Source organism: Etheostoma cragini, chromosome 8 (assembly GCF_013103735.1).
Source record: "Etheostoma cragini isolate CJK2018 chromosome 8, CSU_Ecrag_1.0, whole genome shotgun sequence".
NCBI classification, from domain to species: domain Eukaryota; kingdom Metazoa; phylum Chordata; class Actinopteri; order Perciformes; family Percidae; genus Etheostoma; species Etheostoma cragini.
In genome coordinates this window covers 12,430,264-12,446,431 of record NC_048414.1, presented here as the reverse complement: position 1 = coordinate 12,446,431, position 16,168 = coordinate 12,430,264, and the positions used below count along the sequence as shown (strand labels likewise).

General features: G+C 40.0%; 1 protein-coding gene across 1 annotated transcript in view; it reads left to right on the top strand.

Annotated features, from left to right (window-relative positions):
- Window positions 1–3,045: 3,045 nt before the first annotated feature.
- syt7a (synaptotagmin VIIa) overlaps window positions 3,046–16,168 on the top strand; it is a 74,064-nt gene continuing 60,941 nt past the window's right edge. The window contains exon 1 of the mRNA XM_034879368.1: window positions 3,046–3,283. Within this exon, the coding sequence (XP_034735259.1) occupies window positions 3,250–3,283 (34 nt within the window). The 5' untranslated portion in view covers window positions 3,046–3,249. The remainder of the gene's footprint in view (window positions 3,284–16,168) is intronic.

Sequence of the window (16,168 nt, the reverse complement as noted above, 5' to 3'; positions counted from 1 at the left end):
GCTCCTCAGGGCACAAGAGGAACCAAGACTGCTGTGTTTTGATGATTTGCTCCCTCATTGAGCCACCAGGTGTCAGTGTGGGGTCGCAGGAGAGCCGTAGTCCTGCTGTGGTGGGAGCGGGGAAGAGTGTGAGCAGCAGTGCTGTGTACTACAGGTGTATCCTAAGCTTGGGTGGTGTGTTGCAGTAAATCACGAGCTCCGATCTCACTCTCTGTCAGGATCTTATTCTCATTCATGCAAGTTTCTAGCTCTTGCAGCTGTGATGCTGCTTGTACACGGATGTGCCTCTGTGATCTGTGTGGTTTCACTTGATAAACAAGGTGTTTCTGTATAAAAAATTGGCATGGAGGTGTCTTTTCGTGTGGATTTGACTGGATGTTTGAGGTTTATAAGTCCCCACTATTCCTGCACGTTTCAGCAGATCTGATGTTATGATCCATTGTTAATCCCCTGCTGTTTGCTATGTATTCAACAATTTTGTTTATGGAATTAATTTCCAGAATGCTGGTTAGCAGCATCATTAAATCTTAGCGCCATCACACACACACACACACACACACACGTTTCTATCTTTCTATTTGTCTGCATCTTTGCATCCAGGTCTTGTTTCAGCCAGAGTCAGATTTCATATTGAATGTTGTGCCTCTGAGAGACTCCTTCCATCAGAATACCTACTCTAGATTTTCTACACACCAGAGATTAGCCAAAGGCTCAGTTTACCACAATGACAAGACTTTAAAATATAGAAATAAGAACCAGCCACTGTTCTTATGCTCATTTGAATCCCTTTCGTGTGTCATGACTTGAGCTTCCGTTTCCGTGTACTATTATTAGTCTTTCCCTCTTTCTTGCAGGAGGAGGAGAGAAGGTGGAGGAAAGGGTAGTTCAAGTTGAGCCTAAGGGGAGAGAACGATGGAGGAAAGGGGGAAATCAAGATTTGGAGAAAGTGAAGGGTCGTCGATAGAAGGAGCTGAGAGTCGGAAGAAGGAGGGGATGGTGTTGATGTGTATATAGGTCACTAAATCAATGAGAATCAGGTTTTTGAAGGGGAGAGAAGGGGGTATTTATAGATACCAGTGGAGACATGCATCAGTGACAGGCACAATGATGCTGGGAGCACGAGAGGATGGGGGGGGGGGAGGGGTAATCTGGGAACAGACTTTGGTCAAATCAGTCCGCAGAGAATTCTCCTAACAAATGGCAAAAGATTCTCAATAGTAAAAAAATAGCATGGAGCAAAATCAAATGTAAATCACTGCAGGATGCTTTGAGCGAACAACCTTCCCAGCTTTATTGACAAAACGCAGGCAAACTGTTAGTTGCAGTACTGCTCACAGCATTTGCATCTGCAGTACGGCTCAACTCATATCCTTTTGAATTGTAATCTGTGATACCAGAGAGCCAAATGATTGAATAGAATATTAGCTTTCTATTTTGAAGGCTTGTAAGGAGAACCTGCATATTTATTGCTCGGAAAGGCGATGAAATGCAAAAAAACCATTAAAGACCGCATTGCAAAGATTTCATGTCAGAGGTTATTGTAATAATTTTTATTACATAGATGAATTACACATTTTCTGTTTAAAACCAATTCTGCCAAATTGTAAAGTGGTAATACTGGGCTTGTGATGTAGTTTTATTACTGTCACGGCTTATCCTATTTATTTTACAATGTCTCCCTCTGCCAGCTTTATATGACAAGAAGTTCCATCACAAATTGGACATTTTCTCTGAGAACAAGAAGGAAAAGTAATTAAAGAAATTGTTTTAAATTGCCTCATTACTGGATTTTTCTAGGACTAAGTCAAGGTCACAGACAAATAGTTCCTTTACCACTTACAGGGCTGCTGCCTATGTGAGATGTCACACAGCCTGAATACTGGGTGATAAAATACTCTATTTTACATACTGTATGTAGGCTAAGTACAGTTTTGAAGTACTTCCACATACATGAGTATTTCCTTTAGGGCTGCAACTAACCATTATTCTCATTCTCTATTAATCTGTGGACTACTTTGTTCAATAAATTGGTTAATTGATTAGTTTACATAAAAGTAACAAAATAAATATAATTTCCCAAAACACAAGGTTGCAACTCCAAAAGTATTGTTTTATCTAACAAACATGTTGATTTTGAATAAATCATAGACATTCTACTTTGTACTTTGGTAATTTTCCACTTTTGCTTCATTAAAGGTCCGATGACATGGTGCTCTTTGGAGGCATTTGTATAGACCTTAGTGGTCCCCTAATACTGAAGTTTCTTTCCCAAAATTCAGCCTTGGTGCAGAATTACAGCCACTAGAGCCGGTCCCACAATGAGTTTTCCTTAGTATGTGCTATTTCGGAGTCTGTAGCTATTGAGGAGGAGAGAGAAGGGGGGGGGTGGGGGGGGGCAAGGTGGAGGCTTGAGGTGTGGCCTTGACCAACTGCCATTTGAAAGCCATGATGTCTCTCTCGTTGGTGTACCAAATTCTCTGGGCGGGCAAAGCAGAGAATGGTGAGGTAACCTTTCCCCTAATGATCTCATAAGGAGCAAGATTCCAGATTGGGCCATCTGAGCTTTCATTTTATCAAAGGCAGTGCAGGATACCCAGGGCTTGGATTAAAACCTGTCACCATGTCTAGCCAGTGGGGGACCATAGGCAGGCTGGTGGAACGCATATTAATGTTAAAAAATCTCATAAAGTGAATTTTCATGCCATGGGACCTTTAAAAGATCTGAATAGTAGGCTACTTCTTCCATCACTTATAACATTTCCAATTAAGCCATGCAGTTCAGGTGCAAGCCTTGTCTAAATCCCATGGGTGGGCCGTTATGGGCTTCTCATAACAAGACAATGTTTTTTAGATGACAAATGGATGTACAAACACGATCAAGAATGGCATATGCATGGCAGCAGAGCATTCATACTTCTAAACAATAGCTGCTATAAGTCACTTTTCCCCATTGTGTCCTCTGAGACAGTGAACCGGTGGTTATTAGAAAGGGAGAGAGAGAGAGAGAGAGAGAGAGAGAGAGAGAGAGAGAGAGAGAGGAAAAGAGAGAGACTGAGATAGTGAGAGACTCAAACTGGTTAGCCCAGTATCCACTAGGAGGAGAGGAGAGGCTGTTGAGGAGCAACAAAACAATAAACAGCTACTACTACAAACCACATCAGCGGAGTTCACGATACACGCCAGAGGAGTAGGCTCCGGCAAATAATTGAGACAACGCCATCGTATTTGCCTCGGAGTGAAGTAACAGCCATGTATCTGAATAGGGAAGAGGACAATAGCAAAGGTAAGATCTTGTCAAGAATTACCACTCTTTGTGAAGATCATACTGACAGTTTCAAGGTGTTTCATTTCTGACCTGCTGTTTCTCTTTGAGGTGAATGCCTTACATGAAACGGTGGGAATGTAGCCCACTGTCACACGATGCATAGGCTGTCTTTTTTTAAACAGCCTCCTCCTTTGACATGGACCGGTGATCTTAGTGAAAGTGTGGGTTGTCATTATGTAATATCAGTGCAGTTAATTGTCTTGTAGGAGAATGCTTATCATTTGCCCAAATCCTGCATTTATTCCAATGCACCGTGAACGATTGTGAACCTGTTGTACACAGAGCCACTTATGCATCATTTTGCCGGTGGGCATTGCCCTGTGGGGTTAATGTTTTCTAAATGTACAATACATACTTAAGGGCAACATAACACAAGGTCAAAGCATATATAGCTACAATATGGTGCTCCACAGCTCCTGACATCCTGAAAGAAAATAGTGACGAAATGCAGTTTATTGCTTAGCAGGAGAGATAACTGGGCAGCAGCAGCGAGAGGGGTAAAGAGGGTACAAAGGAGGAATATTTGAGTAATCTCTCCCACGTGTTTTTGAGGCGTGATTGCTTCTCTCTTCGGGTGCCCAGAAACACACTCGGCTCGTGTCCCCTGCTGTTACCATGAATCATAAAAAGCTCTCTGGGGCTAAGAGGTAATGCTAATTACCACCTAAATCTTCAAGTTAGAAGAGAATAACACCTGCTGCTACCGAGGAGAGAAGGGGAGGAGGGGGTGTAAAAAAGCAAAAGGCAGAGTGGGAGGAGCCGTTTTTGTTCATTTTCCTGTGATGTGAGATAATGTGATCTCACCACACAAACAATATGATACAGTAGCCCATGGATGTGTGTGAGCAACAGCCTCCGTGGGTAGAAAGAGGACGGTAGCTGGCAATGAGAGCCACCAGCTGTAATATGTTTACAGAATACAAATATAGCTAGCCCTAAAAAAGACTTTACTTATTTTAAAGGATAAGATAGCCTAGATACACTTCCATCCCAAAAAGTTTTTTAAAGTTATTTTTGTCCTATTCAGTAAGAAAACTCAGTAAGATCGCAAAATGAGTGTTGCCCCTATATGAAAATTAGCTAACATTATCTTATTTTATACATTACAGGATAAATAGGCTAATAATTAAATAACTTCATTTATTGTATATGGTTACTGCTCTACTGTGTATTTTGTTGTTAACTGTTGTCTCTGGCCAGGTTGTCACTAGCAAGCATTAGTCTAGCTAAATAATTTGCTGATCACATTTCAGTCATGATATTTTAGATGCCAATTTATTATTTTTTGGTCATCCATATTGTCAGTAATTGAAACAAAATTACATTATTTTACTTGAAAGTAATAATTCACATTAGTTAGCCGTGTTCCTGGTGCTGCTAGTTTTTTTCTTTACTTGAAAGTGTTGAAAGGATTGCACATGGTTTTTAGTTGCTGAGTCCATTCACAGCTCAAGGTGGTGATCATACCCCAATTACCAGATAATGAACCAAGATTATTTATTAAGATTACTATTTAGGGGGCCTTTTCCCCTTTATTTCAGAGTGACAGGAAAGATAGGAGAGATGGGGGAAGACACGCAGCAAAGGGCTGCAGGTTGGATTTGAAGCCGGGCCGCTGCAGAGGACTCAGACAACTTGGGGTGCACGATCTTACTGGATGAGCTAGAGGCCGCTACTTAACCAAGATTATTAACAAAGTCTTGCAAAGCCACTTGGATGGCACTATCAGTCAGTCGGCTGGTTGGCCTGCCACCTTGGTCCAGACAACTATTGGATTGATTTCCATTGAATTTGATGCAAACGTTCATGTTCCCCAGAGAATGAATCCTAACGCATGTTCAAATTCAAAATGGTGTGCACTGTTTTACTCCGGTTTCCGGTTTTGTGCAACAGGCTTTGAGGTAGGGTTTCTCTCGTTTGGTCAAAGATGTTACCTTATCCAGCTATTAATATAGATCTATGGTTGATCTCCTGTTATAAATAGGGTGACGTGTTTGGGCCTTTAGCACGTCATTGATCAAACTGGAAGTAACTATTGGGAACAGCTATCAATATGTTGTTCAGACACTAAGCAATAAAATACAACACATTTTTTTTGTAGCATGTTTTTTCCCACAGAACGACTTTCAGCTCATGAACACATGCACCACTCTAAACTAAGATGGTAAACATTACTTGCCAAACAGAAGCATGCATTGTCATTATACGTATGTTTGCAAGCCAATATTAACATTTAGCTCAAAGCACCGTTTTGCTTAAGCACACAGCCTCAGAGAGCTGCTACCGTTGCTAGCTTTTTCCTTATTGAAGGTCAAAGAGGGATGCAAAGGGAAATGTCTGGAGCATAATACTGTTTAGTGTACAGGAATTTAAGACCCAAAAGATTATGTTAGTTAGTAGCTGGTGTTAAATGAGGCAGGAGCATCAGGAGTGAGCATTAGTGGAATGTTCTGAAGTAATTAAAGGCAAGATGGTGAGAGTGAATTAGGGCTGCACATTTAATGGCAATTTTATCGAAATTGCAATATGGACTAGTGCAATATCAAAACCCCACAGACTACAGAAAACAAATTTGTTTGGTACAGAACCTTGCAAAAATCACACATACAAAACATGATAATTCCCTTCAATATCGTGAATAATTTTGCAATCGGATTAAAAGTCAAAATAATCACAATTAGATGTTTTCCTCATATCGTACAGCCCTAGAATGAATGCACCTGACACAAGTTGCTAGACATGTTGGGTATTTGGCCAAAGATAATCTAAAAAAGGCAGTTTCCAGGGATTATTAGATTGCAAATAAAGTAGTTAAATTATGATTAGGCTGACTACTAATGTGTTGGGGCTACTCCTTTAAATACGGAGTTCAATACTTGATTGGCACGCCTGTAATCGATTTATGTGAGTGGGTGTTCCTTTCCGGTGAGTGTTTCCCTCACCGCACTGCTGTGGCCTTTAAATTCACACCGCGTCTCAAGGTGGAGTGGCAGGGAGATGGAGAATGGTCTACTGGGGATATATTGATTATGGCCTCAAAGGATTAAAGGGGAGTGAGAACAAGCTAGTTGATCATATGTGAGCCTGACAATCACACAAACTACTTTTAAATACACAGCTGAAAAAAGACTGGATGTGCGCAGTGGGCATGTGTACTGGAAACGTAAAAAAAGGAAATTGTAGTAAGTCAAAAAGGGGGGAATGCTGCGAGTGCCACCCTACTATGGTCTCTTCAGTCTGACGGCTAAATGGCTCGTTATTTACACCCACTGGAAACCATTCAACTACTATTTAGACTACTAACTGATGTCCAGAATGCAGCAGTGTGGGCTCCCGCTGGGTTTGATTGTAGGCCATTAAAAGACAACCTGGGGGTGGTCAAACCATCCAGCCAACTTTTCTTTATCATGGTAAAAATAACAATTATACAAAATATTTGATTCTTTAATGGGGAGATAGATAGATAGATAGATAGATATTTATTGATCCCAAAAAATGGGAAATTACGGTGTTACAGCAGCACACATACATTAGTTACACAACACAGAATATAAATATAAATGAGATACACAGAAAAATATACATACATACAGTATACATAAAAAATAATAATAATAATAATAATAATAATGGGAATAAAATATAAGAATAAAATATAAGAACAAATATTTAAATATATACAGGATGGGAAAACTAAATGTGCAACTGCTTAAATAATATGCTAAATGCATGCTAAAATGTAAATGAACCAATTGGAGTTCAGTTTAAGAATGCATTTAGGTTAAGTGTTTTCTACTCAGCAGATTCATTCGATTTATTACAAAACTAAGAAGAAAACAAAACAAAAAAACAGTTTGGGAAGGGTGTGGCAGTCATCATTTGTGAGGCTAAACACATTAGCGAATAGGCATTATAAACAGTATTTCAGATTACTAAAACACTAAAGATGTTACGATCACTGACTGTTAAAAACCAAATAATTAAAAGCCCACGCCACAGAAAAAAAGCTATTTAGATCTCTAGGCGGTTGGATGTCATAGAGTTTAGGTTTATTTGCTGGAAGTAATAATTATAATCATCAGTTGATTGATAGTTGTTTCTCTAAAATGTTAGACAATAAAAAAAAGATATTCAGTCTGCTGTCATATTGGACAATGAAAAGCAGCAAATCCTCACATAGAAACTGGATCCAGGAAATATTTGGAATTTATGCTTGAAAAATTATTCATTAATAAACAAAATAGATGCTGATACATTTTCTGTTGATCAATAAATTGTTTCATCTCTACAGATCGGTATCTAGATTACAATCTTAAATTGCTTTTTAAAGAAAGATTTTCTCACAGCAATACCTACTGAATGACTGTTATGAATAGACCAGATTTTTCTTATCTCAGTCAATAAAGTATTGGGTTATAATGAGACTTTACACATTATAGTGTGTGTTTCTCCTTTTTAACCATCACCAGCAAGTGTGAAAAATCTGTCATGCAGGCGGCATCATCACCCCGTGCACAGGGAGAAGACTGTCCCTACTTGTGAAATTTCTGTGCTACACAGATTCACTTCTATTCCCTCTTCAGCAGAAATGTAAGCCATACACTGTAATTCTTTCCAACAAAAACAGTGTGTTTTTCAGCTTTTCAAACGGGGAACCAGTACAGACTAGTGAATGAAGAGCTGTACAGCTTCATCTATTGATGACTGTTTTGATGAACGGACTGCAAAACATTTGTTTGACAGGCCCTGATGATGCCTTTATTGATCAATACCAGGGCAAATGGTTAAGGTGCAGGTTAGGTTTGGATAGACCTATTCTGAGGGTTGACTAACTTCATATATCATGCATGTAACCACCCTGATCTGTAGAACTACCAACGAGCGTCGCATCAGTAATGCAGCTTTATAGCCCCTGATTGTAGAGCAATGTCTTCTAATTGACATTTTACTTTGTGTCTTATTGGAGTGTCTGGTTTAAAAACAGTGGAAAGCTTCATTTGTTTACTTTGCAGTATAAAGTTTTATCCTTCTGTGTTTGGACATTTTGTCATCTCCTGCCTTTTGTAGGGCTAACTCTGGAGACAGAGTTTGTCCATCAGGAAAGAAATGCCTTAAATTTATTAGATGTGTGGTCCTGTTCTGGCATCCCAAACTCCACTTGAGTATGATATATAGTACAACGTCATCTTAACTATTGATTTAGGTTGATGCTGGCCATGGATTTGGGCTGGAGTCTAAATCTATGGCCGGGAGTAACCAATCTAACTGACATAAGTTTGGCCTGCTATATATATATATATATATATATATATATATATATATATATAGTACATTTTCCTTTGTTCCAATTACATAATTTTGGTGGTTTTAGCCACTCTAGCAGCTCTCGAGATGGCAATATCAGTGCACCACTTTGGTCCAGACTAACTTATCTCAGCAACTATTGGACGGATTGCCATGAAACAGACTGGGACCCATCAATGTACAGACATTGATGTCCCCCAGATGTCCCCCATAATGTTTAATTCAATTGCCATCGTCAGGTCAAAATGTAAGTCATCCAATTGTTTTGTTTTATGACCAAATCCTACAAAACTAATGACAGTCATATCAGCCTTCAGCTGTACTTTGTGTTTATTGCTAATTAAGCCATATTACCTTGCAAACATGCTAAACTAAGATGGTGAACATGGTAAACATTGTACCTGCCAAACATTTGCATGTTAGCATTGACAGTGGGAGCATATTAGCATGCTGATGAAGCACCACTGTGCAGCTTAACAGAGGTGCTAGCCTTTCAAACGTCATATGACAACCCCACAAAATGCACTTAAACCCATTTTCAAAGGTGTGGTTAGAGCTTTTATAAATGTGTGATTTACTATAGCCACTTACCCCTAAATGAAAAGGTCTTCATTGCGCCTGGGGGTTTGGCAGTTCTAGGTGTACTATCTTGGTTGGTGTATGACACTTCTTAGTGTGCATCAAAGGAAATGTAATGGGAAACTGAGGGAATTTCTCGGGAGTCTTTAACGTGGTGTGAAGTATGGACTGTGAGTTCCTAACCTCTTTGTTATTATTGCCCTGTAGAAATTGATGATGTCTTTCTACTTCATGCCTGTTTTACTAATGTGATATGGAAAATTATTTGGGGGGATTGCTGGGGCAGTCTTGTAATGTCCATGCCTCTTAGAGCAAAATGAATTGAAAAAGAGCCATATGCTGGGAGAAAAAAAATGTAATGCTTTAATGCATTCAACAAGTCTATATGATCTATATTGATCAAACTTAAAAGGAACACGGACTATGTTCATTTATGTTTCCCTCTATTTTCTCTGGCTAACATTGTTTAAAGCATACAAGCTATTCTGTGGTCCTGTCAGCCTGCTGTATTGATATCAGATGTTGAGTCGATGAAAATGTCGTATTTTACAGCAATGCCTGAATTAAAAGCAGTAGATTCAGTCTGTGAGCATCGCATTGATAAACACAATCACGTGAGAAACTTTTGATATGTAAGGTACATAAATTGGCACAGGAATAGCGTAATGATAGAGAACGATAAATCAGCCTATTTGACATTTAATAGATCACTTCGTCACTTGAGCTTAGGTTTATTGAGCTTTGAATGAATAGTCAAACGGTTAACAGCTCTAATTTATTATATAGTTGAATGTTGTGAGCTAAGCCACTGGGAAAATTTCAAGGATCACTGGAGTCGGAGGAGCAGGATACAATGCTGCGATGCAGGCAATTAGATACTTTTGTAGGAACACCTGCAATGAAACGCAGATTTGGATTCGCTGTTTCAATATTCCACTGAGAGAGCTCATCATCCTCCCCGGTTACACAGGAAGCTGTATCAGCTGATCAGAGCAAAGTCAATCACACTTTGAATCGTCAAGCAATATGCCTTTCAAAGAAATAAAACTGCATTTGTGAAGAATAGAAGAAAAAAAGAATGGGCTTTATATCGACACTACAGTATGGCTGAAATACCACACTTACTGTACATACAGGGAAGTTAGTCTTATGTTATGTCAAGTAGTGTGTATACTGTATCAGAATTTTTTTATTACACTTTAATGATGCATATTTTTGTTTCATTTTTATTACAGACCAAAGAAATCAGAAAGGATCCATATGTGAGACTTGTTGATACAGTTATTTTTCTGGTGGACTCTCTCTCAGCTGACTGGGTTGCGGAGGTGGGGGAGGACTTTTACTTCTAGTCTGCCATGTTCTGTCCCTTTCTCCTCTGTGTCATGGGGAGGACGAGGAAAAAGGACAACGGCGGTTAACATCAGCCGGTCATGGGGAAGAGTGATAGAAAGCAAGAGGTAGAGAGGCAGACAATAGAGTGGAGGCCAGCGTGAAAAGATGTGGAGAGCAGGAGAGACAGAGGGAGAGGGAGAAGCAAAGAACAAGCCCTGGAGTGCTAGCCAATCAAGGTCACACAGAGGAGAAGAGGCCCTGAGTGAATATGTGTGTGTGTGTGTGTGTGTTTGTTTGTGTGTGTGTGTGTGTGTTACGGGAAAAACCTTTAGGCTACATAGGAAAGAATGAAGTGTCTGTGACAGCGGATTGGTTTAGTCTGGGATCAGGGATTTTATGGAGGGAGGGATGAAGAATGGAAGTGGCGGAGGGAAAGGACACGACAAAAAGAGCTTGTAATATGGCTTCACGACGCTCTTCTGAAACTAAATAGTCTCTTACATCCGCTATGTATCTCAGGAATGGCTTAATCATTTTGTAAGTTTTTACATTCTTGACTCAGAGGCAGTGTGGTACATTTTTTTATGTTTATGATTATACTGCATCTGTGTGTATGTGCACGTTAGTGAACGTTTCCATGTATGCTGTTACGTAACCATCCTGCCTTGTCGTGTTGATCCATGTTCTCCTGGCAGTCCCTTTCTCTTATTCTCTCTGTTGTCCCCACCACCAACACTCATTGACCCTTGCTGGCTCGTTGCTACGATGCATTCTGTAGATTAAAAGCAAAAGCTTTGCAGGTACATCCTACCACCTCTCTGTCCTCTGAGAGCAAAGAGACAAGAGTAAGAACCCGTTAATCCCATCTTGCGAACTTGCTCTAGTTTTTAGTAGTGATGTAGAAAGGGAGGCTATTGCATAATGGATAGCCTGGTGCTTGTCATCTTAGGATCAAATGTTTGGAAAGCGGGATTGTGGTTTGCTGAGAACATTCTTTTTTTTTTTGGCTATCCCAGCAGGATGCAAGGAGTCACTTGGAAATGTGATCACTGCATCTCGTCAAACACATTAGCTCTGTTTGCATCTCACACCCAGGAGAGATTACACGTGTGAGCAGTTGCCGTAGTGTTTTGGAGCACCAAGGTGCTGATGTGAAAGATCTGAGGTGGCTGGGGTGCTCTGTGGCATTATCTCTCTGGAGCAATGGTGTGTGGAGTCGTGATAACGTATGATGACTTTGTTTGCAGCAGGTCAAGAGTTCACCCTGTGGGTGGCTCCCTAAAGTCAGTCCCAGCCCTTACTGTCATTGTTTTACATGTTTCGCCCCCTGGTTTAAATTGTTCATGCTCAGTTGATGTAATTTTATTTTTATTTTTTTCCTATCTGTCATCCTAAAACACATTCACCACCACTTATGCTCACATTAAACCTCAGGTGGTCACACAATCGCATTCAGTGGAAGACTCCCAGTAAATTCTTGGCAAATTATCCTGTTGACAGACATCATTAACATTCCAACGAATAATTAATCTTTTTACACCATGATTTTACACAGATGAAGGGTATTAACTTCTCTAATAATGGTTTCAAAGTATTTGACAGCTACAGACTGTAATTTTATTCATCTTAAACAGAGCCTGCAGAGCTGACCTGCAGTGTACGACACTGTACAAATGACCCTTAATGTTTGTATTGTTATACTGGACAGCTGATCGAATAGAGACAGACAGGAAACTAAAGGAGAGAGTAAGGAGTATGATGTGAAATAAAGGTCCCCAGCTGGAATCAAACCAGGGACACTTCTGATGTATTGTATCTTCTTAACCATCATCCAATCTCAAGGACATCCCGGCCCTTATCTTAGATTGAAACAAATTGACCTAAGTCATTAAAGTAATACGCTTAAGGAGCCAGAAAACTCCTAACTGCTTTTGGATGATCAAATAGCTTCTGATCCCCTATACCTTGATTAGTTAGTTAGTTCCAATTAAAAATGTTTTAACAAATTGAAAAAATGTGGTAAAGGAAGAAAGGTATCCAGAAAAAAGAGTTGTAGACAAGATTGTAGCAAAAATAGCTCCCACACAATGCCAACACTTTTTTTGTGAAAAGGAAGACAGGTGAAAAACAAAGAGAACCTTTTTTTTTTTACAGAAGATGTATCATGCTGTATGTTTCAGTACAGCATGTTCCACAAGCTTGTGTGTGTGCAATAATTTCTGTCTTTGTGTGTGCCGCCCTGTCTCTTGGTATTTACCAAAAAGTGTGGGATTTTGTGTGAGCCACCCTGTATCTGGCAAGGTAGTCAGACTGACAGATTGGACTGTATGAGTGCCATCTCCTCAGCTTGGCTGCCTGAGCGTTTCTCCCTCGTTTCTCCTTCCTCTCTCCTTTCTCCCTCTGCCTCATCTCCCTATTACCCTGCTTCAGTGGTGACCAGCAGGGCAAGGGATATTTTTTCCTTCATTTGCCTTATCTAGCTAGCTGTATAAATACAGGCCTTCTCTCTGGGTTAAGTCAACTCACTGTTCCATAACTGTAGCTACAATATCTGATGGATCAGTTGTCCAAGTCTGTCTCCTCTGCGCTCTAGCCAAGGAGTTAGCTTGTGGCAGTATGAGGTTAAAATACGAGAGATGGCAGCGAGTGCGCTCTGTGTCCTTGCATTACTCATTACTATCACAGCTGTTCTCACTCTGTGGCCGCATCAGGACTAGTTAGAAAATACACAAAAGAGGGAGCTATTGTTTTGCAGAACAGTGCGGAGGGAGGCTGGGTCATGATAGGATATTACACAAATTGCTTTTACACTTAAACTTTTACCAGAAGCGTAGTGAAGATGATCGAAAGATACATTTTTAGCAGCAGCTATCAGCATGTCCTCATTTTGCTCTTTTTCATTTTGGTGTAATGACATCTGCTTTAGGTGAATCAATTTGTTTAATTGGCATCTTTTGTGCTTGTGTTGGCCCACTATAACGCTTTGTGGAGAATGAGATGGAGGGAGCAGGGGGAGAGGAGGAAGTGCAGGAGCAGGCAAAACAGAGAGTTATGAGCCCAGGCAGGAAGGACAGATGATGTGGGAAAACCTGACAGACAAAAGAAACTCTCTACACTGGATTCAAGTGTTTTTATTGGGAAATGGAAAACCTGGGGAGGCAGGGGGCTTGGGATTCTTCAACTGAATGTTTAGCTGAAGAAAAACAATACTTACCCCATTCACAGTCTAACTGAATACCTGTTATAAACAAAAACAGATCAAATTTCTTGTACCAACAGCTTGGAGACTCTTGTTATTGTTCTCTCTCCTCCCACTCCATCTCCAAACATGATCTAGATTACTGTTTTTGTTGCTACTTTTGATTCACCACCAGCCATCTAACTTTTTGCGGTTGCAGGCTTATTATGCTATGTTTGCCTTGGCAGCAGCGTGAATTGGTGCAGCTGGAAGAGCACAATGAATTGGATGCAAGCAATTGTGCATGCATGGGAGTGATCTGAGAGAGCTCAGCCCTTGACTCTGTAGCGCTGAGACACAGCAGATTGGGCTGGCTCGTCCAAGCAGTACATTTGTGATTGGTCTGGGCTCCAAAGCTGAAATGTGCCTTTTGTGCCACTTGTCCACAAATCTGACATGCTATAGAAATATCTCTCCCTCTTTCTCTCTCTGACGCTAATGAACAGCAGTGCTTTTCTACAACCACAGATAATTTTTCATGTATGCAACCTTCATTGATTAATTCGGCCCCAAGACCCTTCTTAGTGAGTATGGCTCTCAGGCTTGGGAGGGGCCATTAATACCTTTAATGAGTCATAAAAGGCGAAAAATTATACACTCAAATAGTTCTGACATTGGGTGATATTTCAATATTTGGCCACTTACTCTCGGAGTCTATTTGCCCACAGAGTTGGCACACGCTCAAATGCCCTCAGACATGCATTTGCACAAATAAACAGAGAAATCTTGACTCTCCAGTCCCATGGTGCGCTCAGGATATTTGGGTACAGGCAGGATCATTCTGCACAGCCTGAAAAAACAAACACGCAGGTCAAACAGAGAGCTCCCAGAATGCACTGTAATTCAGCTCAGCTCACTCACCACCAACATAAGCATGTTGGTTATATAATCAAAACAAGAAGCCTGAATGCCAAAAACACTATAAAATAATTGTCATGCTATCATCCAGAATGCTGACTCTACAGTGCATCCTGCCTGTGATGATCTTCCTCCCCGGATGGTTAGGTCTGGGAGCCGTAATATGAGACTGATTGTTCTTGATTATGTTGTTTTATATGTGATTATCCACTTGATAATGACAGTATTGTTTGCCCACCAGTGACGGTCAGCACACTCTTAACGAGATGATGGAGGTCTTTACTTGTTAATTGAGCTATCTTAGAGAGGGATAATGCATGCATAGAGCTTCATAATATCTGCCTCTCACACCATCTTACCCTGGGGTATATCTGTTCCGCCCTTGTTTCTGAGTCCATTGCCCTCCAATCCACACTGCTTAATTACAGAGCAACAGAGGGAAAAGGTGAGGACAAAGTGGAAGATACGAGCAAAAGCCAGAAATACGCAAGAAGAAGCTTTAAGCATGTTGCTAGAGGTAAAATGAGTGCATGAGAACAGCTGTGAGAAACCGATGCTATGATAGGCAGAATGTTCATAATTAGGACTTTGTTTTGGAAGTAGCATTTCTTAAGAATTACAGTTAATATTTAATGATGGCTTCATTCTGAAATGCCCCTCTGAACAGACTCTGATTCTAAGGCAAACACACAATGAGTGCTGTCGGGATTTAGGAAGTTCAGGTTCAGTTATTAGCATACATTAAAGGTATTTTATCAATATAAATAAAGTTGTAAATATTGATACATTTATCAAATTAAATAAATAATAAACAAGGCACCACTCTGGACTCTGGGACAAATAACTGAACTGTGGATACAGTCTCAAAGGGGGGTGTTCTCTTAAAAATGCAGATATTATTAGCCTATCTCACGACTATAAAGTGAACAGTAAAGGAGTAAATCCGACCACTGACCCATCATAACCAACTGTTATTAAAAAACATACACAAAACTACTCTTTAAAAGTTAAAGTCAAATTTAATTAACTACAGCAATACTGACTAAGGATCAATAATTCTCTAATCAATAAACATATATTATTCAACTACAACTACAGAACAAAGGCAAACAAGCGAGCAAATAAACAAATATAGCTAAGTTGCAATGTCCGTGTGTGTGTGTGTGTGTGTGTGTGTGTGTGTGTGTTTGTGTGTGTGTATGTGTGTGTGTGAAGTTAGTAAAAGGGAGAGAGATAAACACAAGGCAAGGAAAAACCAACATGAGATTCAAACTTATGGCGGGAAAAAAGATCTTTTAGTCAACTCGTAGCTCCTCCTACAGTTCTGGTCTTTTAAACAATGAAAAAAAGGTTTATTAACCTTATCCACAGTAAGATGTAAATAACACATCCTAAAGCCATGGGACAACACAATTATTGTAGCGTATTAAGCATATAAACAAAGCAGCAAACACCATGATTAAAGCACACAATATATAAATCTGGACGCAGCTATCCAATTCATACGTATGTAGTAAGGCTAATGGTGCATT